Here is a 26,784-nt window from a genome sequence, read left to right on the forward strand (position 1 = left end):
AGCTTTCACCACAGATACTACACAATCCTTTGTCTCATGCCCTCCTGCACACTTCTCACATCTAGGAATCTCCCCGTCCGTGTTTTGGTTGCATTGGATTGTGGGATTTGATAACTAAGATTCCTGCTTTTATGAGTTTGAACAGTCATAGGGCTCGTTCGAGTGGGTCAATTTTGTCATGTCGCTTTCAAAGTGTGTTGCATTATTGGAGATAAAAAGGGTCTGACTTGCGCCTACATGTAGACTGCATGAACTTTACAGAAATCATGAGATCAAAGATCATTTAGTTGACTGCAGTCAGAGAGGTCAAGGGTCATGTTTGAGAGCATCAAATCCGTGATACATTGTGGGTAAATTGTGACTTTCGGCTATCGCAGATACACCTCCCCGACTTCACTGCTTGACTTTCGTCGACAGCCGGTTGATTTCGCCTTACAGCTTAAACGCGCCCTGTGGCTTGAAAGGAGGCAGAGGTTATTTGTGTAACTGTGTAATCAGGGACATCAACATTGGCACAAATCCATTTCTTACATTTGCATGACAACAAATAACAATTCTACACACAGCAACATAACAATTCCACTTCAATATTTTGACCATCATAACATTTTATAAGTGGATACATAAAAACATCTTATCAGCGCTCAGGAAATATTCAGAGCAAGAGGATTATCAAAATGTAAAGCATTCAGTCACTTTCTATCAATTGTAATGTGCTAAGAATTATTAATATAAAATGTAATCACAACGGCTACACAGAGGCCGATATATTCACGTAAAACCAGACTTATACAGGACCAGAGTTGTTCCAAGATCAGTCAGATGCACAGCGGCAGTGCTTGAATTGGGCTGGTACACATCGGTACGGAGTGCAGGCACCTCTAATTTTGTCCTGGAGTACCGGCACCTCTTACAGAACATTACCTCTAATATATAATGAATACCTTTCACTTAAATATCATGAGTATCGGCACCCAAAAGGAGTGCTGGCACACGTTTCATTCCACTTCAAGCACGGCCCCGCAGTAAGAAGGCCAGATAGAATCACTCTGTGATGACAAACAACTCATAGTAGGGTGACCAGATGGTCCTCTCTTCCCCCTCTCTCCGTGGGTGACTGCCCCAGAGAAAGGCCCTGTATCTGGAGGTCGGTGGCTTCCGTCTCAGCCTCTTGGATCTCGGGGGGCTGGAGGTCTGTCGTGTCTGATTCTGATGATGACGCCCCACCATGACACTGGTCCACTCCTGCCCTCTCCTGGACATGGTTGGAACTGCAGACGCTTGTGCCTGCATGGTTGGACTTGCATGTGTCTGTCTCTGAAGAACAGTGTGGTGATGATGTGACCTGTGTCTGCAGCATATTGTCTGTCTTCAACCGTCTCTCTAGTTCCTCTGTGTTGCGGGCTAGCATGAAGCTAACCTTCCTCTGGTGAGCTAGAGCTTCTTCCTTATCACTCAGCTATACAGGGCGAGATAAGGATGATGTGATGGAGAGAGGGAGAGAAAGAGATGGAGAACAAAGAAGGAAGGAGAGAGAGCGAAAGAGAAAGAGAGAGATGGAGACAGAGAAAACAAAAAGATAATTACTTGACACATTGGAAAGAATTAACAAAAAAACTGAGCAGACTAGAATGCTATTTGGCCCTAAACAGAGAGTACACAGTGGCAGAATACCTGACCACTGTGACTGACCCAAATTTAAGGAAAGCTTTGACTATGAACAGACTCAGTGAGCATAGCCTTGCTATTGAGAAATGGCTCTCAAGAGAAGACAAGCTATGTGCTCACTGCCCACAAAATGAGGTGGAAACTGAGCTGCACTTCCTAAACAAATGTATGACAATACTTCCCTCAGATTACACAGACCCACAAAGAATTTGAAAACAAACTCAATTTTGATAAACTCCCATATCTACTGGGTGAAATACCACAGTGTGCCATCACAGCAGCAAGATGTGTGACCTGTTGCCACAAGAAAAGGGCAACCAGTGAAGAACAAACACCATTGTAAATACAACCCATATTCATTTTAATTGTCCCTTTTGTACTTTAGCTACTTGCACATCGTTACAACACTGTATATAGACATAATATGGTATATGAAATGTCTATTCTTTTGGAACTTCTGTGAGTGTAATGTTTACTGTTAATATACAAAAGTGAAATAAACAATAAAGATGATCTATTTCACTTGCTAAGGCCATGTAAACATATGTTTCCCATGCCAATAAAGCCCCTTGAATTGAAAGATAAATATTGAAAGAGAGAGAGGGGTCAGTGGGTGGGAAGGAAAAGCCAGATAACATTTTGAAACGTTTGCAATATTACTTGAACTTCTAGGAATATAAACAAATGTATTTATCCACATGTACAGGAAATATTCAGGGCCCTAAGTATACTGTATTAGGGTGTGGGTACAGTACACTGTATTAGGGTGTGGATACAGTACAGTATACTGTATTAGGGTGTGGCTACAGTACACTGTATTAGGGTGTGGGTACAGTACACTGTATTAGGGTGTGGATACAGTACAGTATACTGTATTAGGGTGTGGCTACAGTACACTGTATTAGGGTGTGGCTACAGTACACTGTATTAGGGTGTGGCTACAGTACACTGTATTAGGGTGTGGGTACAGTACAGTATAGTGTATTAGGGTGTGGGTACAGTATACTGTATTAGGGTGTGGTTTCAGTATACTGTATTAGGGTGTGGGTACAGTACACTGTATTAGGGTGTGGATACAGTACAGTATACTGTATTAGGGTGTGGCTACAGTACACTGTATTAGGGTGTGGATACAGTACAGTATACTGTATTAGGGTGTGGCTACAGTACACTGTATTAGGGTGTGGCTACAGTACACTGTATTAGGGTGTGGGTACAGTACAGTATACTGCATTAGGGTGTGGGTACAGTATACTGTATTAGGGTGTGGATACAGTACAGTATACTGTATTAGGGTGTGGCTACAGTACAGTATACTGTATTAGGGTGTGGGTACAGTATACTGTATTAGGGTGTGGCTACTGTATACTGTATTAGGGTGTGGGTACAGTACACTGTATTAGGGTGTGGGTACAGTACAGTATACTGTATTAGGGTGTGGGTACAGTATACTGTATTAGGGTGTGGCTACTGTATACTGTATTAGGGTGTGGGTACAGTATACTGTATTAGGGTGTGGATACAGTACAGTATACTGTATTAGGGTGTGGGTACAGTACAGTACACTGTATTAGGGTGTGGATACAGTATACTGTATTAGGGTGTGGGTACAGTATACTGTATTAGGGTGTGGGTACAGTATACTGTATTAGGGTGTGGGTACAGTATACTGTATTAGGGTGTGGGTACAGTACAGTATACTGTATTAGGGTGTGGCTACAGTACACTGTATTAGGGTGTGGGTACAGTACAGTATACTGTATTAGGGTGTGGCTACAGTACAGTATACTGTATTAGGGTGTGGTTACAGTATACTGTATTAGGGTGTGGATACAGTACAGTATACTGTATTCGGGTGTGGCTACAGTACACTGTATTAAGTTGTGGGTACAGTACAGTATACTGTATTAGGGTGTGGCTACAGTATACTGTATTAGGGTGTGGGTACAGTACAGTATACTGTATTAGGGTGTGGCTACAGTACACTGTATTAGGGTGTGGGTACAGTACAGTATACTGTATTAGGGGTGGGTACAGTACAGTATACTGTATTAGGGTGTGGGTACAGTACAGTATACTGTATTAGGGTATGGATACAGTACAGTATACTGCATTAGGGTGTGGGTACAGTACAGTATACTGTATTAGGGTGTGGGTACAGTACAGTATACTGCATTAGGGTGTGGGTACAGTATACTGTATTAGGGTGTGGATACAGTACAGTATACTGTATTAGGGTGTGGCTACAGTACAGTATACTGTATTAGGGTGTGGGTACAGTATACTGTATTAGGGTGTGGCTACTGTATACTGTATTAGGGTGTGGGTACAGTACACTGTATTAGGGTGTGGGTACAGTACAGTATACTGTATTAGGGTGTGGGTACAGTATACTGTATTAGGGTGTGGCTACTGTATACTGTATTAGGGTGTGGGTACAGTATACTGTATTAGGGTGTGGATACAGTACAGTATACTGTATTAGGGTGTGGGTACAGTACAGTACACTGTATTAGGGTGTGGATACAGTATACTGTATTAGGGTGTGGGTACAGTATACTGTATTAGGGTGTGGGTACAGTATACTGTATTAGGGTGTGGGTACAGTATACTGTATTAGGGTGTGGGTACAGTACAGTATACTGTATTAGGGTGTGGCTACAGTACACTGTATTAGGGTGTGGGTACAGTACAGTATACTGTATTAGGGTGTGGCTACAGTACAGTATACTGTATTAGGGTGTGGGTACAGTATACTGTATTAGGGTGTGGCTACTGTATACTGTATTAGGGTGTGGGTACAGTATACTGTATTAGGGTGTGGATACAGTACAGTATACTGTATTAGGGTGTGGGTACAGTACACTGTATTAGGGTGTGGGTACAGTACAGTATACTGTATTAGGGTGTGGGTACAGTATACTGTATTAGGGTGTGGCTACTGTATACTGTATTAGGGTGTGGGTACAGTATACTGTATTAGGGTGTGGATACAGTACAGTATACTGTATTAGGGTGTGGGTACAGTACAGTACACTGTATTAGGGTGTGGATACAGTATACTGTATTAGGGTGTGGGTACAGTATACTGTATTAGGGTGTGGGTACAGTATACTGTATTAGGGTGTGGTTACAGTATACTGTATTAGGGTGTGGATACAGTACAGTATACTGTATTCGGGTGTGGCTACAGTACACTGTATTAAGTTGTGGGTACAGTACAGTATACTGTATTAGGGTGTGGCTACAGTATACTGTATTAGGGTGTGGGTACAGTACAGTATACTGTATTAGGGTGTGGCTACAGTACACTGTATTAGGGTGTGGGTACAGTACAGTATACTGTATTAGGGGTGGGTACAGTACAGTATACTGTATTAGGGTGTGGGTACAGTACAGTATACTGTATTAGGGTATGGATACAGTACAGTATACTGCATTAGGGTGTGGGTACAGTACAGTATACTGCATTAGGGTGTGGGTACAGTACAGTATACTGCATTAGGGTGTTGGTACAGTATACTGCATTAGGGTGTGGGTACAGTATACTGTATTAGGGTGTGGGTACAGTATACTGTATTAGGGTGTGGATACAGTACAGTATACTGTATTAGGGTGTGGATACAGTATACTGTATTAGGGTGTGGATACAGTACAGTATACTGTATTAGGGTGTGGGTACAGTACAGTATACTGTATTAGGGTGTGGATACAGTACAGTATACTGCATTAGGGTGTGGGTACAGTATACTGTATTAGGGTGTGGGTACAGTACAGTATACTGCATTAGGGTGTGGGTACAGTATACTGAATTAGGGTGTGGACACAGTACAGTATACTGTATTAGGGTGTGGATACAGTACACTGTATTAGGATGTGGGTACAGTACAGTATACTGCATTAGGGTGTGGGTACAGTATACTGTATTAGGGTGCGGGTACAGTATAGTGTATTAGGGTGTGGGTACAGTATAGTGTATTAGGGTGTGGGTACAGTATACTGTATTAGGGTGTGGTTTCAGTATACTGTATTAGGGTGTGGGTACAGTATACTGTATTAGGGTGTGGGAACAGTACAGTTTACTGTATTAGGGTGTGGGTACAGTATACTGTATTAGGGTGTGGGTACAGTATACTGTATTAGGGTGTGGGTACAGTACAGTTTACTGTATTAGGGTGTGGGTACAGTATACTGTATTAGGGTGTGGGTACAGTATAGTGTATTAGGGTGTGGGCACAGTACACTGTATTAGGGTGTGGATACAGTATACTGTATTAGGGTGTGGGTACAGTATACTGTATTAGGGTGCGGGTACAGTATAGTGTATTAGGGTGTGGGTACAGTATAGTGTATTAGGGTGTGGGTACAGTATACTGTAATAGGGTGTGGGTACAGTACAGTTTACTGTATTAGGGTGTGGGTACAGTATACTGTATTAGGGTGTGGGCACAGTACACTGTATTAGGGTGTGGATACAGTACAGTATACTGTATTAGGGTGTGGATACAGTACACTGTATTAGGGTGTGGGTACAGTATACTGTATTAGGGTGTGGGTACAGTATACTGTATTAGGGTGTGGATACAGTACACTGTATTAGGGTGTGGATACAGTACACTGTATTAGGGTGTGGATACAGTACACTGTATTAGGGTGTGGGTACAGTATACTGTATTAGGGTGTGGGTACAGTATACTGTATTAGGGTGTGGGTACAGTACACTGTATTAGGGTGTGGATACAGTACAGTACACTGTATTAGGGTGTGGATACAGTACAGTATACTGTATTAGGGTGTGGGTACAGTATACTGTATTAGGGTGTGGGTACAGTACAGTACACTGTATTAGGGTGTGGGTACAGTATACTGTATTAGGGTGTGGGTACAGTACACTGTATTAGGGTGTACAGTATACTGTATTACAGTACAGACCAGGTCGAGGAGTTTGTGCAGAGTCTCTGTGGGGTCGTCTGTGATCTCTGTGCTGGACGGCAGCAGTCCTCTTAGTCTCTGAGCCACACTGAGAGATGCTGTCTTATCCTTGCCTGCAATACACAGATATAGTCAGTCATCCATTCATTGATTCATACTGCACAAACAGCCTCACTTCTGTTGTCTTAAAACACAATGATGTATCAGTGCCTTCGTAAAGTATTCAGACCCCTTGACTTTTTCCACATTTCGCATCAATCTACACACAATACCCTATAATGACAAAGCAAAAACGAAAATATCACATTGACATAAATATTCAGACCACCTACTCAGTATTTTGTTGAAGCACCTTTTTTCAGCGATTACAGCCTCGAGTCTTCTTGGGTATGACAAGCTTGGCACACCTGTATTTGGGGAGTTTCTCACATTCTTCTCTGCAGATCCTCTCAAGCTCTGTCTGGTTGAATGGGGAGCGTCGCTGCACAGCTATTTTCAGGTCTCTACAGAGATGTTCGATTGGGTTCAAGTCCGGGGTCTGGCTGGGCCACTCAAGGACATTCAGAGACCTGTCCCGAACCCACTCCTGCATTGTCTTGGCTGTGTGCTTAGGGTCATTATCCTGTTGGAAGGTGAACCTTCACCCCAGTCTTAGGTCCTGAGCACTCTGGAGCAGGTTTTCACCAAGGATCTCTCTGTACTTTGCTCCGTTCATCTTTCCCTTGATCCTGACTAGTCTCCCAGTTCCTGCAGCTGAAAAACATCCACACAGAATACCACCACCATGCTTCACCGTAGAAATGGTGCTAGGATTCCTCCAGATGTGACGCTTGGCATTCAGGGCAGAGTTCAATCTTGGTTTCATCAGACCAGAGAATATTGTTTGTCGTGGTCTGAGCCCTTTAAGTGCCTTTTGGCAAACTCCAAGTGGGCTGTCATTTGCCTTTTACTGACCAGTGGCTTCAGTCTGGCCACTCTACCATAAAGGCCTGATTGGTGTAGTGCTGCAGAGATGGTTGTCCTTCTGAAAGGTTTTCCTATCTCCACAGAGGAACTCTGGAGCTCTTTCTGTGATCATCGGGTTTTTGGTCACCTCCCTGATCAAGGCCCTTCTCCCCTGATTGCTCAGTTTGGCCAGGGGGGCAGCTCTTGGAAGAGTCTTGGTGGTTCCAAATTTATTCAATTTAAGAATGATGGAGGCCACTGTGTTCTTGTGGACCTTCAATGCTGCAGACATTTTTTGGTACCCTTCCCCAAATCTGTGCCTCCACACAATCTTGTCTCAGAGCTCAACGGACAATTCCTTCGATCTCATGGCTTGGTTTTTGCACTGTCAACTGTGGGACCTTATATAGACAGGTGTGTGCCTTTCCAAATCATGTCCAATCAATTGAATTTACCACAGGTGGACTCTAATCAAGTTGTAGAAACATCTCAAGGATTAACAATGGAAACAGGATGCACCTGATCTCAATTTTGAGTCTCATAGCAAAAGGTCTGAATAATTATGTAAATAAGGTATCATTTAAAAAAAAGCGTTTAATACATTTGCAAACATTTCTAAAAACCTGTTTTCGCTTTGTCATTATGAGGTATTGTGTGTAGATGGAATAAGGCTGCAATGTAACAAAATGTAGAAAAAGTCAAGGGGTCTGAGTACTTTCCGAATGCCATGTATATCAATATTACATAGATATTTATATACATCATTCGCTGTGATACACTCAAACTTACAGAACATTAACTTCCATGTTTCTGTGTCTTGTTGAAGTGAGGACAATACAGTATATTTCAATATAGTATACCTTCTGGCCTTAGTGGGCGGGACTTGTTCCTGTCTGTCCCGGCCAGAACCAGGAAGTGATCGCTGCGCCTCCTGAGCTGCTGTTCGAAGGCGATCCGAAATGCGTCCGCCATCAGCAACGCCTCCTCCATCCTCCTGCCATGGCCCTCCAGCTATACACACACACAAACAACTTATACTTCACTACATTCCTGAAGAAACGATTGACTTTTTAGTCATATACATTTCCCTGACCGCAATAAATACTCGTTACATTCAAAATGCTCAGGCAGGACAGAATGATGGTCCAATTCACGCACCTATCAATATAACGCTTTGTCATCCTTACTGCCTGTGAGCTGGCGGAATCCCTAAACACAAATACTGTGTCAGTAGATTATGAGTGTTGGAGTGTGCCACTGTCTGTCCGTAAAAATAAATACAATAAATTGTGCAGTTTGCATAATATAAGGATTTTGATGTACATTGACTTTTACTTTGTACTTTTACTCAAGTATGAACATGTTGTACTTTTCCCGCACCTGTACTTAAGTACATTTAAAACCAGATACTTTTACTCAAGTTAGGGATGTTAACGGTTAGCTGCTGAAAATACATTTGACCGTCATGCTTATCGGTCTATAGGTTAATTTGCATGTTAATTTGTGTGGAATTAAATTGGCGCGTGTGTATTTTCGTTAGTCGTCATGCATTTTATTTATCACACGCCCACAGCATACAGAGCCTAGATAGACGAGAGGAATGGACCCTGCCACCTGCGAGAGAGTAGCTCCTCAAAAAGCCTGGAAACTACTAGAGTGAAACCTGCTGTTCTAAACTCTGTCATTGCGCAACAAATAATAATTATATATTGCAATCGCGTGTTAAAGACTTTGGTGGCCACGAATAGAAAGGAGCTATTTTATTTCTCAATCTACACTCGTAAAGCGCGCCTCCAATTCGCCATTCGGATGCATAGGCTATATATAGCCTTCCTACGGTTGACTATTATCGCGTCACCCACCACGTTACAATGGGAGCTCGAGGCAGTGTAACGGTTTCAATCCTGAACGTTTTACTTTACTTCAAATAATGACCGTGTGTTTTACATTGCTTCAAAGTAGCCTAGCCAAATCCATCCATTAAAACGTGGAGGCAATTATTTTATAGAGACTTCCTCGTGCCATTAACCAGTATTTCTCTCCTGTTCTATTGGTTTTCATATCAACTTTATTTCGTTGTCCAGAAGCCAAAGGCACAATCCTCTTCATATGAACTAACCGTCATAGTAGTTGCTATTAGATTCCCCCTTCTTCAAAATTTCTAAACTAAGATTTTCATCTGTCACATTTCTGCAAGTTAACACTACAACCTTATGACCTAAACTGGAACAATTGAAAGTGTGGGTTCACAGCTCCAATCCAGATGTGTTGGTCATTACTGAGACGTGGTTAAGGAAGAGTGTTTTGAATACTGATGTTAACCTTTCTGGTTATAACCTTGTTTGGCAAGATAGATCTTCCAAAGGTGGGGGAGTGGCAATCTTTACCAAGGATCACCTTCACGGTTCGGTTGTCTCCACAAAGTTTGTCCTCAAACAAATTGATTTTCTGGTTTTAAGTATTCAACTTTCAAATAGCTCTTTGTTGACTGTTGCTGGGTGCTGTTGTCCTCCATCAGCACCAGCCTGTAACCTACCTGTCCTAAACTCTCTCCTGGCCCCTTATACCAGTCTGAATTTGTCCTGCTAGGTGACCTAAACTGGGACATGCTTAAACCACCTGACCAAGTCCTAAAACAATGTGACTCTCTAAATCTTTCTCAGATTATTACCAATCCCACAAGGTATGACTCCAAACACCCAGAAAAGGCTACTCTTCTTGATGTTATCCTTACAAATAATTAGTCTGGTGTTTTCTGTAATGACCTTAGTGATCACTGTTTTACAGCCTGTGTTCGTAATGGTTGCTCAGTGAAACGACCTGTCCTGATTTGTCATAGACACCTGCCAAAAAACTTGAGCAAGCCTTCCTTCATGAACTGGCCTCTGTAAAATGGTTTAGAATCAGCTTGATCCTCTTAGTGTCCAACAAGCTTGCTCGACCCTTAACCTTGTTCTGAACACCTCCAAAACAAAGGTCACGTGGTTTGGTAAGAAGAATGCCCCTCTGCCCACAGGTGTGATTACTACCTCTGAGGGTTTAGAGCTTGGGAGTATGGCTAGATCTAGCCACTGTCCTTCTCTCAGGACATATCAAAGCTGCAGGCTAAAGTTCAATCTAGACTTGGTTTCCTCTATCGTAATCGCTCCTCTTTTACCCCAGCTGCCAAACTAACCCTGATTCAGATGACCATCCTACCCATGCTAGATTACGGAGACGTCATTTATAGATCGGCAGGTAAGGGGGCTCTCGAGCGGCTAGATGTTCTTTAGCATTCGGCCATCAGATTTGCCACCAATGCTCCTTATAGGACACAACACTGCACTCTATACTCCTCTGTGATCTGGTTATCTCTGTATACCCGTCACAAGACACACTGGCTGATGCTTATTTATTTTATGTTTTTATTTTACCTTTATTTAACTAGGCCAGTCAGTTAAGAACAAATTATTATTTTCAATGACAGCCTACCGGGGAACAGTGGGTTAACTGCCTGTTCAGGGGGCAGAACGACAGATTTTTACCTTGTCAGCTCGGGGATTTGATCTAGCAACCTTTCGGATACTGGCCCAACGCTCTAACCACTAGGCTACATACCACCCCACTAGGCTAACCCACTAGGCTACCTGCCGTAGTTTAGGGGTACTAGTCCAACGCTCTAACCACTAGGCTACCTGCCACCCATTTATAAAACCCTCTTAAACCTCACTCCACCCTGTCTGAGATATCTACTGCAGTCCTCATCCTCCACATACAACACCTGTTCTGCCAGTCACATTCAGTTAAAGGTCCCCACGGCACACACATCCCTGGGTCACTCCTCTTTTCAGTTTGCTGTAGCAAGCGACTGGAACGAGCTGCAAACAAACACTCAAACTGGACAGTTTTATCTCAATCTCTTCATTCAAAGACTCAATCATGGACACTCTTACTGACAGTTGTGGCTGCTTTGCATGATGTATTGTTGTCTCTACCTTCTTGCCCTTTGTGCTGTTGTCTGTGGCCAATAATGTTTGTACCATGTTGTGCTGCTACCATGTTGTGTTGTCATGTTATGTTGCTACCATGCTGTGTTGTCATGTGTTGCTGCCATGCTGTTGTTGTCTTAGGTGTATCTCTTTATGTAGTGTTGTGGTGTCTCTCTTGTCGTGATGTGTGTGTTGTCCTATATTTATATTTGATTTTTAATCCCAGCCCCCGTCCCCGCAGGAGGCCTTTTGCCTTTTGGTAGGCCGTCATTGTAAATAAGAATGTGTTCCTAACTGATTTGCCCAGTTAAATAAAGGTTTGAACATTTTTTTTATACAAATAAAATAATAATTTGGAACTGCTCTCATCAGGTGCACAGTTTAGTACGGTGTTTCCTGTGAATTGCATTATGGTAAATTATTTATTATTAGCTGCTTAATTACATGAGTTGCATGTGCACTAACAGGCTATAGCATTGGACCCCCAAAAAATGGACAGAAATGTGTATCCTTAAACTCAAGTATTATTTGCCTGAGTGACTTTAACTTTTACTTGAGTAACTTTCTATGAAGGTGTCTTTACTTTTACTCAAGTATGACAATTGGGTACTTTTTCCACCACTAGGCTTTAGTGATGTAGAGCTGTAGTGATGTAGGGCTGTAGTGATCTAGGCTTATAGGCAAGCATGCCCAGACACACGCTTCAGCTAATCATCAACACCTTGATCAGTTGTATCCAGTATTTTAGTGCTGGTTTGGAATAAAAGCCTGCACAGCCAGGACCAGGTGAACAATGTATTAGTGGTTAAGATGGGGACCCTACCTCTTGTATTAGTGGTTAAGATGGGGACCCTACCTCTTGTATTAGTGGTTAAGATGGGGACCCTACCTCTTGTATTAGTGGTTAAGATGGGGACCCTACCTCTTGTATTAGTGGTTAAGATGGGGACCCTACCTCTTGTATTAGTGGTTAAGATGGGGACCCTACCTCTTGTATTAGTGGTTAAGGTGGGGACCCTACCTCTTGTATTAGTGGTTAAGATGGGGACCCTACCTCTTGTATTAGTGGTTAAGGTGGGGACCCTACCTCTTGTATTAGTGGTTAAGATGGGGACCCTACCTCTTGTATTAGTGGTTAAGGTGGGGACCCTACCTCTTGTATTAGTGGTTAAGGTGGGGACCCTACCTCTTGTATTAGTGGTTAAGGTGGGGACCCTACCTCTTGTATTAGTGGTTAAGGTGGGGACTCTACCTCTTGTATTAGTGGTTAAGGTGAGGACTCTATCTCTTGTCTTAGTGGTTAAGGTGGGGACCCTACCTCTTGTCTTAGTGGTTAAGGTGGGGACCCTACCTCTTGTCTGAGCTGGAGAACCTGTTTTCGGCTGGCAGCAGCACTCCTGGCACAGGGGCAGGCCTCCCTTACATTTGGACACTGGCACGCACCCAACACAGCCAGCTACAGGGAACAGACAGAGAATTAGAACACAGCCAACTACAGGGAAGAGACAGAGAATTAGAACACAGACAACTACAGGATACAGACAGAGAATTAGAACACAGCCAACTACAGGATACAGACAGAGAATTAGAACACAGACAACTACAGGATACACAGAGAATTAGAACACAGCCAACTACAGGGAACAGACAGAGAATTAGAACACAGCCAACTACAACACAGACAGAGAATTAGAACACAGCCAACTACAGGGAACAGACAGAGAATTAGAACACAGCCAACTACAGGATACAGACAGAAAATTAGAACACAGCCAACTACAGGATACAGACAGAAAATTAGAACACAGCCAACTACAGGGAACAGACAGAAAATTTGAACACAGCCAACTACAGGATACAGACAGAAAATTAGAACACAGCCAACTACAGGATACAGACAGAAAATTAGAACACAGCCAACTACAGGATACAGACAGAGAATTAGAACACAGCCAACTACAGGATACAGACAGGAAATTAGAACACAGCCAACTACAACACAGACAGAGAATTAGAACACAGCCAGCTACAACACAGAGAATTAGAACACAGCCATATAATTAGAACACAGCCAGCTACAACACAGACATATAATTAGAACAGATGTCTCAAGTGAAGGAGCACGCAATTGGCATACTGACTGTAGCAATGTCCACCAGAGCTGTTTTCAGATAATTTAATGTTAATTTCTCTACCATAAGCCGCCTCCAACATCTTTTTAGAGAGTTTGGCAGTACGTCCAAAAGGCTTCACAACCACAGACCACAGACCACTTCTAACCACGTCAGCCCAGGACCATCCTCATCCGACTTCTTCGCCTGCGAAGAGACCAGCCACCCGGACAGCTGATGAAACTGTGGGTTTGCACAACCAAATGATTTCTGTACAAACTGTCAGAAACCTACTCAGGTAAGCTCATCTGCGTGCTCGTCGTCCTCACCAGGGTCTTGACCTGACTGTAGTTCAGCGTCGTAACCGACTTCAGTGGGCTAATGCTCACCTTCGATGGCCACTGGCACGCTGGAGAAGTGAGCTCTTCACGGATAAATTCCGGTTTCAACTGTACCGGGCAAATGGCAGTTGGTTATGGCGTCGTGTGGGTGAGCGGTTTGCTGATTATCAACGTTGTGAACAGAGTGCCCCATGGTGGCGGTGGGGTTATGTTATGGGCAGGCATAAGCTACGGACAACGAACACAATTGCATTTTATTGAAGGCAATTTGAATGCAGATTAGATACAGTGACGCGATACTGAGACCCATTGTCGTGCCGTTCATCTGCCGCCAACATCTCATTCAGCATGATAATGCACGGCCCCATGTCGCAAGGATCTGCACACAATTCTTGGAATCTGAAAATGCCCCAGTTCTGCCATGGCCTGCATACTCAGCAGACATGTCAACTATTGAGCATGTTTTGCATACTCTGGATCGACGTGTACGACAGCGTGTTCCAGTTCCCACCAATATCCAGCAACTTCACACAGCCATTGAAGAGGATTGGGACAACATTCCACAGACCACAATGAACAGCCTGATCAACTCTATGTGAAGGAGATGTGTCACGCTGCATGAGGCAAATGGTCACACCAGATACTGACTGGTTTTCTGATCCACTCCCCTTACTACTTTTCTTTTTAAGGTTTCTGTGACCAACAGATACATATCTGTATTCCCAGTCATGTGAAATCCATAGATTGGGAGCTAATGAATTTATTTATTTCAAAATACTGATTTCCTTATATAAAATGTAACTCAGTAAAATCTTTGAAATGATTGCATGTTGCGTTTATATTTCTGTTCAGTGTAGAAGCCAGCTAAGACACAGACATAAAATTACAACTTTCTTTGGCAATGTAAACATTTGTTACCCAATAACTACTATAACATAATACATGGTGTAATCATATAACATAATAGATGATGTAATCATATAACATAATAGATGATGTAATCATATAACATAATAGATGATGTAATCATATAACATAATAGATGATGTAATCATATAACATAATAAATTATGTAATCTCTCTCTGGAACCTCCTGCCCTCTCTCTCTCCTCCTGTTCCCTATGTCTCTCTCCCCCTCTCTCCTTCTTTCCTCCTGTTCCCTATGTCTCTCTCGCTCTCTCTCTCTCCTCCTGTTCCCTATGTCTCTCTCTCTCTGGAACCTCCTGCCCTCTCTATCTCTCTGTCTCTCTCTCTCTCTCTCTCTCTCTCCTCCTGTTCCCTATGTATCTCTCTCTCTGGAACCTCCTGCCCTCTCTCTCTCTCCTCCTGTTCCCTATGTCTCTCTCTCTCTGGAACCTCCTGCCCTCTCTCTCTCTCTCTCTCTCTCTCTCTCCTCCTGTTCCCTATGTATCTCTCTCTGGAACCTCCTGCCCTCTCTCTCTCTCATCCTGTTCCCTATGTCTCTCTCCCTCTCTCTCTCTCCTCTTGTTCCCTATGTCTCTCTCTCTCTCTGGAACCTCCTGCCCTCTCTCTCTCTCCTCCTGTTCCCTATGTCTCTCTCCCTCTGGAACCTCCTGCCCCCCCCCCCCCCCCCTCTCCTCCTGTTCCCTATGTCTCTCTCTCTCTCTGGAACCTCCTGCCCTCTCTCTCTCTCCTCCTGTTCCTCCTGTCTCTCTCTGTGTGTCCTCCTACCCCCTCTCTCTCTCCTCCTGTTCCCTCTGTCTCCGTCTCCCTCTCTGGCTCCTCCTGCCCTCTCTCTCCTTGTCCTCCTGCCCTCTCTCTCTGGCTCCTCCTGCCCTCTCCCTCCTTGTCCTCCTGCCTACTCTCTCCTTGTCCTCCTGCCCTCTCTCTCCTTGTCCTCCTGCCCTCTCTCTCTGGCTCCTCCTGCCCTCTCCCTCCTTGTCCTCCTGCCCTCTCTCTCTTTATCCTCCTGCCTCTTTCTCTCCTCCTTTTCCTTCAATCTCTGTCTCTCTCTGGTTCCTCCTGCTCTCTCTCTCTCTCACCTCCAGGACAGTCCCCTGGTCCTCCTCTCTCCCCTGGGTGCATGAAGGCTTGGTCCCCTGGAAGGCTCTCTGTTCCCGGACATTCAGCATGGCTAGGAGTTCCAGACACTGCTGACTCACAGCTACACGTGCTCGCGCGCATACACACACGCACGCACACACGCACGCACACACACAGGCACAAAGAGAGAGAGAGAAGCACATACACTCTTTCTCAATTCCATTGCAAGACAGTGACAAGTATAATTGTTGATTGAGCAGAAGGACTAGGTACCTACCTGTGTTCTCTGTCCTCAGCTCCTGTACTTCTCTCCCCTTGTCTCCCAGGCTGTCACTCAGGGCCTTATTCTCACTGCAAACCCTGCCCACACATACACACTGACCAATCAAAATCTGCAAACCCTACCCATAAGCACACACCAACCAATCAAAAACGGAAAAAAAAACCTGCCTTGAATGAAAACCATGACCTCACCTGACATATTTCTGCTCCCAGGACTGCTCAAAGTTCTTGAAGTGCATCTGGTTATAAGTGATCTCCCACTGCAGGCCATTCACTTCCTGTACATGTTCAAACTGTAAGTACACTGTAATAACCTAGGAAATACTGCATATTTAGGATGTATTAAAACAAGCAGAATTCTTTGAAAGTACCAGAAAGCTCCCATTGTTACCTCATAATTTACTGCAGTGTTTCTCAGCTCCAGTCCTCCCAACAGCCCAACTCCAGTCCTCCAGTACCCCCAACAGCCCAACTCCAGTCCTCCAGTCCCCCCAACAGCCCAACTCCAGTCCTCCAGTCCCCCCAACAGCCCAACTCCAGTCCCCCCAACAGCCCAACTCCAGTCCTCCAGTCCCCCCAACAGCCCAACTCCAGTCCTCCAGTCCCCCCAACAGCCCAACTCCAGTCCTCCAGTCCCCCCAACAGCCCAACTCCAGTACCCCCAACAGCCCAACTCCAGTACCCCCAACAGCCCAACTCCAGTCCTCCAGTCCCCCCAACAGCCCAACTCCAGTCCTCCAGTACCCCCAACAGCCCAACTCCAGTCCTCCAGTCCCCCCAACAGCCCAACTCCATTCCTCCAGTCCCCCCAACAGCCCAACTCCAGTCCTCCAGTCCCCCCAACAGCCCAACTCCAGTTCTCCAGTCCCCCCAACAGCCCAACTCCAGTCCTCCAGTCCCCCCAACAGCCCAACTCCAGTACCCCCAACAGCCCAACTCCAGTACCCCCAACAGCCCAACTCCAGTCCTCCCAACAGCCCAACTCCAGTCCTCCAGTACCCCCAACAGTCCAACTCCAGTCCTCCAGTCCCCCCAACAGCCCAACTCCAGTCCTCCAGTACCCTCAACAGCCCAACTCCAGTCCTCCAGTACCCCCAACAGCCCAACTCCAGTCCTCCAGTCCCCCCAACAGTCCAACTCCAGTCCTCCAGTACCCTCAACAGCCCAACTCCAGTCCTCCAGTACCCCCAACAGCCCAACTCCAGTCCCCCCAACAGCCCAACTCCAGTCCTCCAGTCCCCCCAACAGCCCAACTCCAGTACCCCCAACAGCCCAACTCCAGTACCCCCAACAGCCCAACTCCAGTCCTCCCAACAGCCCAACTCCAGTCCTCCAGTACCCCCAACAGTCCAACTCCAGTCCTCCAGTCCCCCCAACAGCCCAACTCCAGTCCTCCAGTACCCTCAACAGCCCAACTCCAGTCCTCCAGTACCCCCAACAGCCCAACTCCAGTCCTCCAGTCCCCCCAACAGTCCAACTCCAGTCCTCCAGTACCCTCAACAGCCCAACTCCAGTCCTCCAGTACCCCCAACAGCCCAACTCCAGTCCTCCAGTCCCCCCAACAGTCCAACTCCAGTCCTCCAGTCCCCCCAACAGCCCAACTCCAGTCCTCCAGTCCCCCCAACAGCCCAACTCCAGTCCTCCAGTACCCCCAACAGTCCACCTCCAAACCTCTATTACCCCCAACAGCCCACCTCCAGTACCCCCAACAGCCCAACTCCAGTCCTCCAGTACCCCCAACAGCCCAACTCCAGTCCTCCAGTCCCCACAACAGCCCAACTCCAGTCCTCCAGTACCCCCAACAGCCCAACTCCAGTCCTCCAGTACCCCCAACAGCCCACCTCCAGTACCCCCAACAGCCCAACTCCAGTCCTCCAGTCCCCCCAACAGCCCAACTCCAGTCCTCCAGTCCCCCCAACAGCCCAACTCCAGTCCTCCAGTACCCCCAACAGCCCAACTCCAGTCCTCCAGTCCCCCAACAGCCCAACTCCAGTTGGGGGTACTGGAGGACTGGTTGAGAAACACTGCACTAGTAAATACCAGGTAAATTCTAGTGAAAGCCACATAAGTCAGAGTCTGAAATTCATTAGCAAGGTGACTGATTCTTATAGTATGTGAAAGTAAACAAACCAATCCTTTATTTGACCTACCTTCCTGTGGCCTTTTAACATAACAGGCCAGAAACAAACAACATTCACCTTTTCCAGAGCCTTGGTCCTCTCCTCACTCTTCTGGAGTAGAATCTTAGTGTGAGAGGTTGCCCTGTCTAGAATACTCTGGAAGAAAAAGAGGGGAAGTGTATTTTAAACAAATGAAAAGGGAGTATTGAGAGTGTATCTGTCTGTATTTACCTGACCCTGTAGGATCTTCAGTGCTTCGTGTTTTCCCTCCAGGTGACGACTGGTGACCTCCAACTCACAGCGCAGTAGCTCTGCCTCCTGTTAGAACAGTTCACCAACATTCACCAACGATGGCAAAGAAAGTACTACGAACAACCCTCTCTAAATGTGGTGTGTGTGTGTGTGTTTTTTAATGTCTGTGATTTTAATATTGATCGGGGTTTTTTTTTTTCCTGCTGCACAAAACATTTCCTCATTGAGGATAATAACCAGTTGCACCATGGCAAACCACATATCAAATGTCATCCTTCTTCCTGTCCTCACCTCGGTCACTTCCTGTAGCCTCTCTCGCAGCTCCTCAGTGGACAGATCGCTCAGGGATTCTAGAGCAGAGGGAAACACTTCATGTGCTATACGAATCACAGTCTGAGATAAAACAGGTGAGTCAGGAGAGTGTGTGTGTGTGTGTGTGTGTGTGTGTGTGTGTGTGTGTGTGTGTGTGTGTGTGTGTGTGTGTGTGTGTGTGTGTATTAGACACTAATAGACTGTCTAACTGGCACTCAGTGAGGGAAGGTGACAGATGGTAGTCCTGGTCTTCTGTCGTCACCTCTCTCTCCCACCAAAATCAAACAGAGATGGTAAACAGACAGAGCACAGAGAGAGAGAGACAGTTCATCACAGGAACAGGCACAACAGGTTCTGTCCCAAATAGTACCCTATCCCCTATATAAAGCCCAATGGGCCCTGGTCAAAAGTAATGCACTAGACCTAATGGGCCCTGGTCTATAGTAGTGCACTACACCCAATGGGCCCTGGTCTATAGTAGTGCACGACATCCAATGGGCCCTGGTCTATAGTAGTGCACTACATCCAATGGGCCCTGGTCTATAGTAGTGCACTACATCCAATGGGCCCTGGTCTATAGTAGTGCACTACATCCAATGGGCCCTGGTCTATAGTAGTGCACTACATCCAATGGGCCCTGGTCTATAGTAGTGCACTACATCCAATGGGCCCTGGTCTATAGTAGTGCACTACATCCAATGGGCCCTGGTCTATAGTAGTGCACTACATCCAATGGGCCCTGGTCTATAGTAGTGCACTACATCCAATGGGCCCTGGTCTATAGTCGTGCACTACATAGGGAATAGGGTGCATTAACGATTCAGCCACAGAGCTCACACCAGAAGGGTCGTGTTCATTAGGGAACCAAATGGAAAACATTGGTTCTGTCCCAATAATATCTCACTTTTCCTGAAGTGTGCACTTGTTCACTTCCCTTCAGGTCCATGCCTACACCAATCCAATGCTTTCACAAATTTGTGCAGAGTAGAGAACGAGTGCACACTTCAGGAGGAAGGAGAGGTCATTTGGACGCATCCATTTTAACACGTTTGGTGCCTAATGAATACGACCCAGCACATACTGATTAACCTCCATGTACTGGACACCCTGGGGCCATAGAACAGTCTTTCATTGTGTTTACCTTCAGGCCTTCTGAGAAGGCACTTAGCACAAATCATTATTCATTACAGAGTTACTGTTGAATACAGCATGGTCATTATTCATTACAGAGGTACTGTTGAATACAGCATGGTCATTATTCATTACAGAGTTACTGTTGAATACAGCATGGTCATTATTCATTACTGTTGAATACAGACAGCATGGTCATTATTCATTACAGAGTTACTGTTGAATACAGCATGGTCATTATTCATTACAGAGTTACTGTTGAATACAGCATGGTCATTATTCATTACAGAGGTACTGTTGAATACAGACAGCATGGTCATTATCTATTACAGAGTTACTGTTGAATACAGCATGGTCATTATTCATTACTGTTGAATACAGCATGGTCATTATTCATTACAGAGTTACTGTTGAATACAGCATGGTCATTATTCATTACTGTTGAATACAGCATGGTCATTATTCATTACTGTTGAATACAGCATGGTCATTATTCATTACTGTTGAATACAGCATGGTCATTATTCATTACAGAGTTACTGTTGAATACAGACAGCATGGTCATTATTCATTACAGAGTTACTGTTGAATACAGCATGGTCATTATTCATTACAGAGTTACTGTTGACTACAGCATGGTCATTATCTATTACAGAGTTACTGTTGAATACAGCATGGTCATTATTCATTACAGAGTTACTGTTGAATACAGCATGGTCATTATTCATTACAGAGTTACTGTTGAATACAGCATGGTCATTATTCATTACAGAGTTACTGTTGAATACAGCATGGTCATTATTCATTACAGAGTTACTGTTGAATACAGCATGGTCATTATTCATTACAGAGTTACTGTTGACTACAGCATGGTCATTATTCATTACTGTTGAATACAGCATGGTCATTATTCATTACAGAGTTACTGTTGAATACAGCATGGTCATTATTCATTACTGTTGAATACAGCATGGTCATTATTCATTACAGAGTTACTGTTGAATACAGCATGGTCATTATTCATTACAGAGTTACTGTTGAATACAGACATGGTCATTATTCATTACAGAGTTACTGTTGAATACAGCATGGTCATTATCTATTACAGAGTTACTGTTGAATACAGACAGCATGGTCATTATTCATTACAGAGTTACTGTTGAATACAGCATGGTCATTATTCATTACAGAGTTACTGTTGACTACAGCATGGTCATTATTCATTACAGAGTTACTGTTGAATACAGACAGCATGGTCATTATTCATTACAGAGTTACTGTTGAATACAGCATGGTCATTATTCATTACAGAGTTACTGTTGAATACAGCATGGTCATTATTCATTACAGAGTTACTGTTGACTACAGACAGCATGGTGGTTATTCATTACAGAGGTACTGTTGAATACAGCATGGTCATTATTCATTACAGAGTTACTGTTGAATACAGCATGGTCATTATTCATTACAGAGTTACTGTTGAATACAGCATGGTCATTATTCATTACAGAGTTACTGTTGAATACAGCATGGTCATTATTCATTACTGTTGAATACAGCATGGTCATTATTCATTACTGTTGAATACAGCATGGTCATTATTCATTACAGAGTTACTGTTGACTACAGCATGGTCATTATTCATTACAGAGTTACTGTTGACTACAGACAGCATGGTCATTATTCATTTCAGAGTTACTGTTGACTACAGCATGGTCATTATTCATTACTGTTGAATACAGCATGGTCATTATTCATTACAGAGTTACTGTTGAATACAGCATGGTCATTATTCATTACAGAGTTACTGTTGAATACAGCATGGTCATTATTCATTACAGAGTTACTGTTGAATACAGCATGGTCATTATTCATTACAGAGTTACTGTTGAATACAGCATGGTCATTATTCATTACAGAGTTACTGTTGAATACAGCATGGTCATTATTCATTACAGAGTTACTGTTGAATACAGCATGGTCATTATTCATTACAGAGTTACTGTTGAATACAGCATGGTCATTATTCATTACAGAGTTACTGTTGAATACAGCATGGTCATTATTCATTACAGAGTTACTGTTGAATACAGCATGGTCATTATTCATTACAGAGTTACTGTTGACTACAGACAGCATGGTCATTATTCATTACAGAGTTACTGTTGAATACAGCATGGTCATTATTCATTACAGAGTTACTGTTGAATACAGCATGGTCATTATTCATTACAGAGTTACTGTTGACTACAGCATGGTCATTATTCATTACAGAGTTACTGTTGAATACAGCATGGTCATTATTCATTACAGAGTTACTGTTGAATACAGCATGGTCATTATCTATTACAGAGTTACTGTTGACTACAGACAGCATGGTCATTATCTATTACAGAGTTACTGTTGACTACAGCATGGTCGTTAGAATGGTCATGTGACTTCAGAGGTTAAACCTATTGGAGAAAGATTCTTCATCCTTCTCCTAATGTGAGTCTTTGCACATTTCCAGTCATGGATTTTAAAAAAGCATTGGATTAAGTGTAATCATTGGCTTGAAGCAATTTCCACCGTTGATATATCCCACGATAACAAGCGCGGAAGTGCACCGTTTGGGAGAAAGGGTAGAGAATCGGTGCACAGCAAGTTACGGATCTAGAATGTTCCTCCACCGTGACTATGAGGAACTATAGTAGCGCAGGCCTCAAAACTGCAGAAGGAGAAACGCGTTTTGAACAACAGTTTTCTTCAGACATGCCTTTGACAGTTGTGCATGACTACACAACAAGAGTCCCATACCTGTAGAGTTCCAACTACAGTGAGGCTAGTCCCACCGTAACAATTCATATCACTGTGGGTACCCACAATAATTCATATATAATTCAAACTGTGCTTACCTGTCCCCCTGACCCTCCATTGCGGTGACGCCTGCTCCACCTCCAGCTCCTGTCTGAACACCGTGTACAGCCCACTGCAGGACGTCCAGATGAAGGCTGCCTCCCCTCCCTCACTGCCCCTTTTCAGGAGCCCCGTCCTGGGCAGCAGCTCCTCAGCATGCCTCCTGCTACCTCTCCGGCTCTGGAGCTTATTTCTGGTAGTAGGAGGAAGGAAGGAAGGAAGGAAGGAAGGAAGGAAGGCGCAATTAAGCCAAAACGTATGGCAATGTGTGGTCTACTGAGACATGTGGCTTGAATAAGAAAAATAGAATTAAAACAATGGTTCAACTGCAACTTATATTCAAGTGGGTGCAGGTCTTCAGTTAATATATGTCATTTAGCAAACTATTTTATCTAAAGTGGCAGTTTACGTTCATTTGTTGATTTCTTTTGTTAATTTTTGATGTGATCAACTGTTGGCTGGATCCACATACCCATTAAATGTATTCACGCAAGAGGATAAGAGATCTCTCCTTTCACCTGATAGTGGAGTCTGGTCTGTTGCCCATCCCGTCCCCCAGGTCCCCCTCTGCCATGTCATCTTCACTGGGGCTGGGGCCGCCCTCGGACTGGGAAGCCTCGGGCCCTGCGGCTGGTTCTCTGTTGCCGCCCTGCATCCTGATGACATCACACAGACACACACGTTAGAGTGACAGACAGAAACAGACAGACAGACATGTTAGAGTGACAGACAGAAACAGACAGACATACACGTTAGAGTGAGTGACAGACAGACAGACAGACAGACAGACAGACAGACAGACAGACAGACAGACAGACAGACAGGACACGACACACAGCAAGCGGTCCGTCACCAGGATCTGTGACCTTTGCAGATCTAGGTACAGTGCAGCCAGTCCGGGTCTCCACAGCAACCCACACTGTAATGTGTGTGGGTACTCTGTGAAATGTCATGAGCACTGTAGGCTTCAATGTGAATAAGAATTTGTTCTTAACTGACTTGCCTAGTTAAATAAAGGTTAAATAAAAATAAAAAAATTAAAAGACAAGCAGATGCCAGTTAAAGGATATTTGTGTTGAATACATTACAAAAACTATGACTATGACCCTCCCACACCAAACTTGTGATCCAGGCAGGTAACGTTGTTCCCCTCATGGAGGTGACACAGCAACAAGTACAATAGGCTAGTAGTATCTAACTCTTCACATTGTCTAAGGCTACTCTAACCTTTCGTCGAAATAGTGTTTTAGAGTAGACCTACGGGAACTTCGAAATAGCAGTTATTCCGCTGACGTTGAACACACCTGTTTTCCATTGGAACAGGTGAGGCAGCCTACCTGAAAGTTGGAGGAAACTAGAAGCGGTCTGTTCCCGTTCACAAATCGGACAAAATTATCGCAAGAACTTGAAATAGGCACCCCGAAGACTGTAATCAAGGTGATACCGGTTTGTTCGTAACGATTTCAACCGAGACAACTGTCCGACCAACGTGGCACCACCATCAGCGTGAACCTCAACGATAAAAACGGTGCAGTTGTAATTTACAACGCGCGCAGCGCTCTACACCAGGTTGCCAGGAAGTCAAAATGTTGAGATAGTAAGTCGAAATTTCTAGAAATTATTTAAACATTTCGATATAGTAGATACCTATAGGATATGTGTCTTAATTGGGCAGTAGCGGTGCGTAGGTAAAATCACTGGAGCCCCCCCCCCCCCCCCCCAAAAAAAGCCATATTACAACCTATGTGTTGTGATAATTGTGTTGTTTGCTCTATAACCTGTTCGTTCATATGCCTTGAGACAGTGATATTTAGGGTTAAAGGCAGAGACAATAAGAAGACTCAGTGGCAGAATACATTTAACCACACATTTGTTTTATCCTAAAACCGAATAGCAACATCTGCCCAGTGAAGGCCACGAAGCATATTGCATGTACAGTAACAGTTACATGCAAGTTAATAATGTTTCCGACATTTTCGGACCACTAAACAACTATATAACCACAGATAGTTACAGCAAGTCGCAAAGAAAACGAGCTGCCTCCACTATTCCAGCACCATTTCAACATCATCAAATCACCACTGCTTAGTCTAATACAGTGACAACTAAAAGATACCAAAAACAGTTTAGTCCAATCAACATAAGCTAAATATGACCGGCTGTCCATGGTTCTGATTTTTCTGTGCGTGTGCGCGTGTATGTGCGCGCTTACCTGCGTGTGCGTTGGTGCAAGTTGACTCATCCTACTTGTCGAGAAACGCCATCCTCCTCTCTTTTGTGTTGACGAAACGGTCTATCACTCTGTCATACAGTGCGCGCTTTTTGTTGTGCCAGGCTACCTGGCTAAAATTCTTGCTCGCTAGCCTAACTTTCATTCATTGACAATGTTACTGTAGCTAGTTAACATTTGCATCTAAAGCTCATTTCCTGCATCTAAAGCTATTTTTTTACACAATCCAATATGACATCTCTAGTTAGAACAAAAATGTAAGCAAAAATGGCGACAGTCATCAAGCTAGGTAAAATATTATTATTAAGCATGTTTACGTGATTAATGATAACTGGATCAAAGGTAATTTAACAATAAATATTGTCTTGCACCTTTAACCAATAGCCTGACCAATGAACAACTCTTAATAAAATGCAAAGACTTTTGATTGTCTTTATTAAGATCCTCTATTATCAAATTCCAGCCAGATCAACCATCCAGCCAGATCAACCAGCCAGCCAGATCAACCATCCAGCCAGATCAACAAGCCAGTCAGATCAACCAGCCAGCCAGATCAACCTTCCAGCCAGATCAACAAGCCAGCCAGATCCACCATCAAGCCAGATCAACCATGCAGCCAGATCAACAAGCCAGCCAGATCGACCAGCCAGCCAGATCAACCAGCCAGCCAGATCAACCAGCCAACCTGAGCCGCCTGCATGCCGACACCCACCAGCCTAGTCAATAACTCAACTCTATCCCGACTGTCACGACTTCCACCGAAGTCGTTTCCCCTCCTTGTTCGGGCGGTGTTCGGCAGTCGGCGTCACCGGTCTTCTAGCCATCGTCGATCCACTTTTCATTTTCCATTTGTTTTGTCTTGTTTTCCTACACACCTGGTTTCCATTTCCCTCATTAAGTGTTGTGTATTTAACCCTATGTTCCCACCATGTCCTTGTGTGGAATTGTTTGTTTGTAAGTGCTTGTGTACTATGTTACTGGTGAATTGTTTGTTTGTAAGTGTTTGTGTACTATGTTACTGGTGAATTGTTTGTTTGTAAGTGTTTGTGTACTGTGTTACTGGTGAATTGTTTGTTTGTACGTGTTTGTGTACTGTGTTACTGGTGAATTGTTTGTTTGTAAGTGTTTGTGTACTGTGTTACTGGTGAATTGTTTGTTTGTAAGTGTTTGTGTACTATGTTACTGGTGAATTGTTTGTTTGTAAGTGCTTGTGTACTGTGTTACTGGTGAATTGTTTGTTTGTAAGTGTTTGTGTACTATGTTACTGGTGAATTGTTTGTTTGTAAGTGCTTGTGTACTATGTTACTGGTGCGCGTCTGGTTTTGTACCCATGTAGGTTATTTTTTTTATTGCCGTTGGTTTTGAAAGTATTGATTACTCATTTGTCTCTGCCAGCAAATCGTGACCCCCCCCCCCCCCCCAAGTGAGTTGCGCCCCTTGCATTTCAGGATGGGTAACTGAATAGTCCGAAAAATGTATAATGTGGCCAACACTGCACCATTAGGCAGAACCTGCTTTGATTTAAACGAAATAGAGGGAGGCTATATACACTGTAGTTTGTTAACACCATCTGCTCTCATTTTCTCACAAAAC

At 44.1% G+C, this 26,784-nt stretch overlaps 1 protein-coding gene across 2 annotated transcripts; it reads right to left on the reverse strand.

Moving 5' to 3' along the window:
* Nucleotides 1–268: 268 nt before the first annotated feature.
* Nucleotides 269–25,975, reverse strand: ccdc125 (coiled-coil domain containing 125). Of its 2 annotated transcripts, none has more exons than XM_036936427.1 (13): nt 25,174–25,975; nt 23,480–23,617; nt 22,961–23,154; nt 18,915–18,973; nt 18,603–18,689; nt 18,450–18,527; nt 16,444–16,529; nt 16,247–16,329; nt 15,969–16,090; nt 12,865–12,969; nt 8,406–8,556; nt 6,601–6,713; nt 269–1,459 (listed from the first exon to the last, which is right to left on the reverse strand). In XM_036936427.1, the coding sequence occupies exons 2-13, from the start codon at nt 23,614–23,616 to the stop codon at nt 1,067–1,069; spliced, it is 1,608 nt and encodes a 535-aa protein (XP_036792322.1). In that variant the 5' UTR covers nt 23,617; nt 25,174–25,975; the 3' UTR covers nt 269–1,066. The 2 variants fall into 2 exon arrangements, with proteins under 2 accessions (XP_036792322.1, XP_036792321.1); XM_036936426.1 differs by lacking the exon at nt 25,174–25,975 and adding an exon at nt 24,299–24,641.
* Between the last annotated feature and the right edge of the window lie 809 nt (nt 25,976–26,784).

The sequence above is a fragment of the Oncorhynchus mykiss genome, chromosome 11 (genome assembly GCF_013265735.2).
Source record: "Oncorhynchus mykiss isolate Arlee chromosome 11, USDA_OmykA_1.1, whole genome shotgun sequence".
Lineage (NCBI taxonomy): Eukaryota > Metazoa > Chordata > Actinopteri > Salmoniformes > Salmonidae > Oncorhynchus > Oncorhynchus mykiss.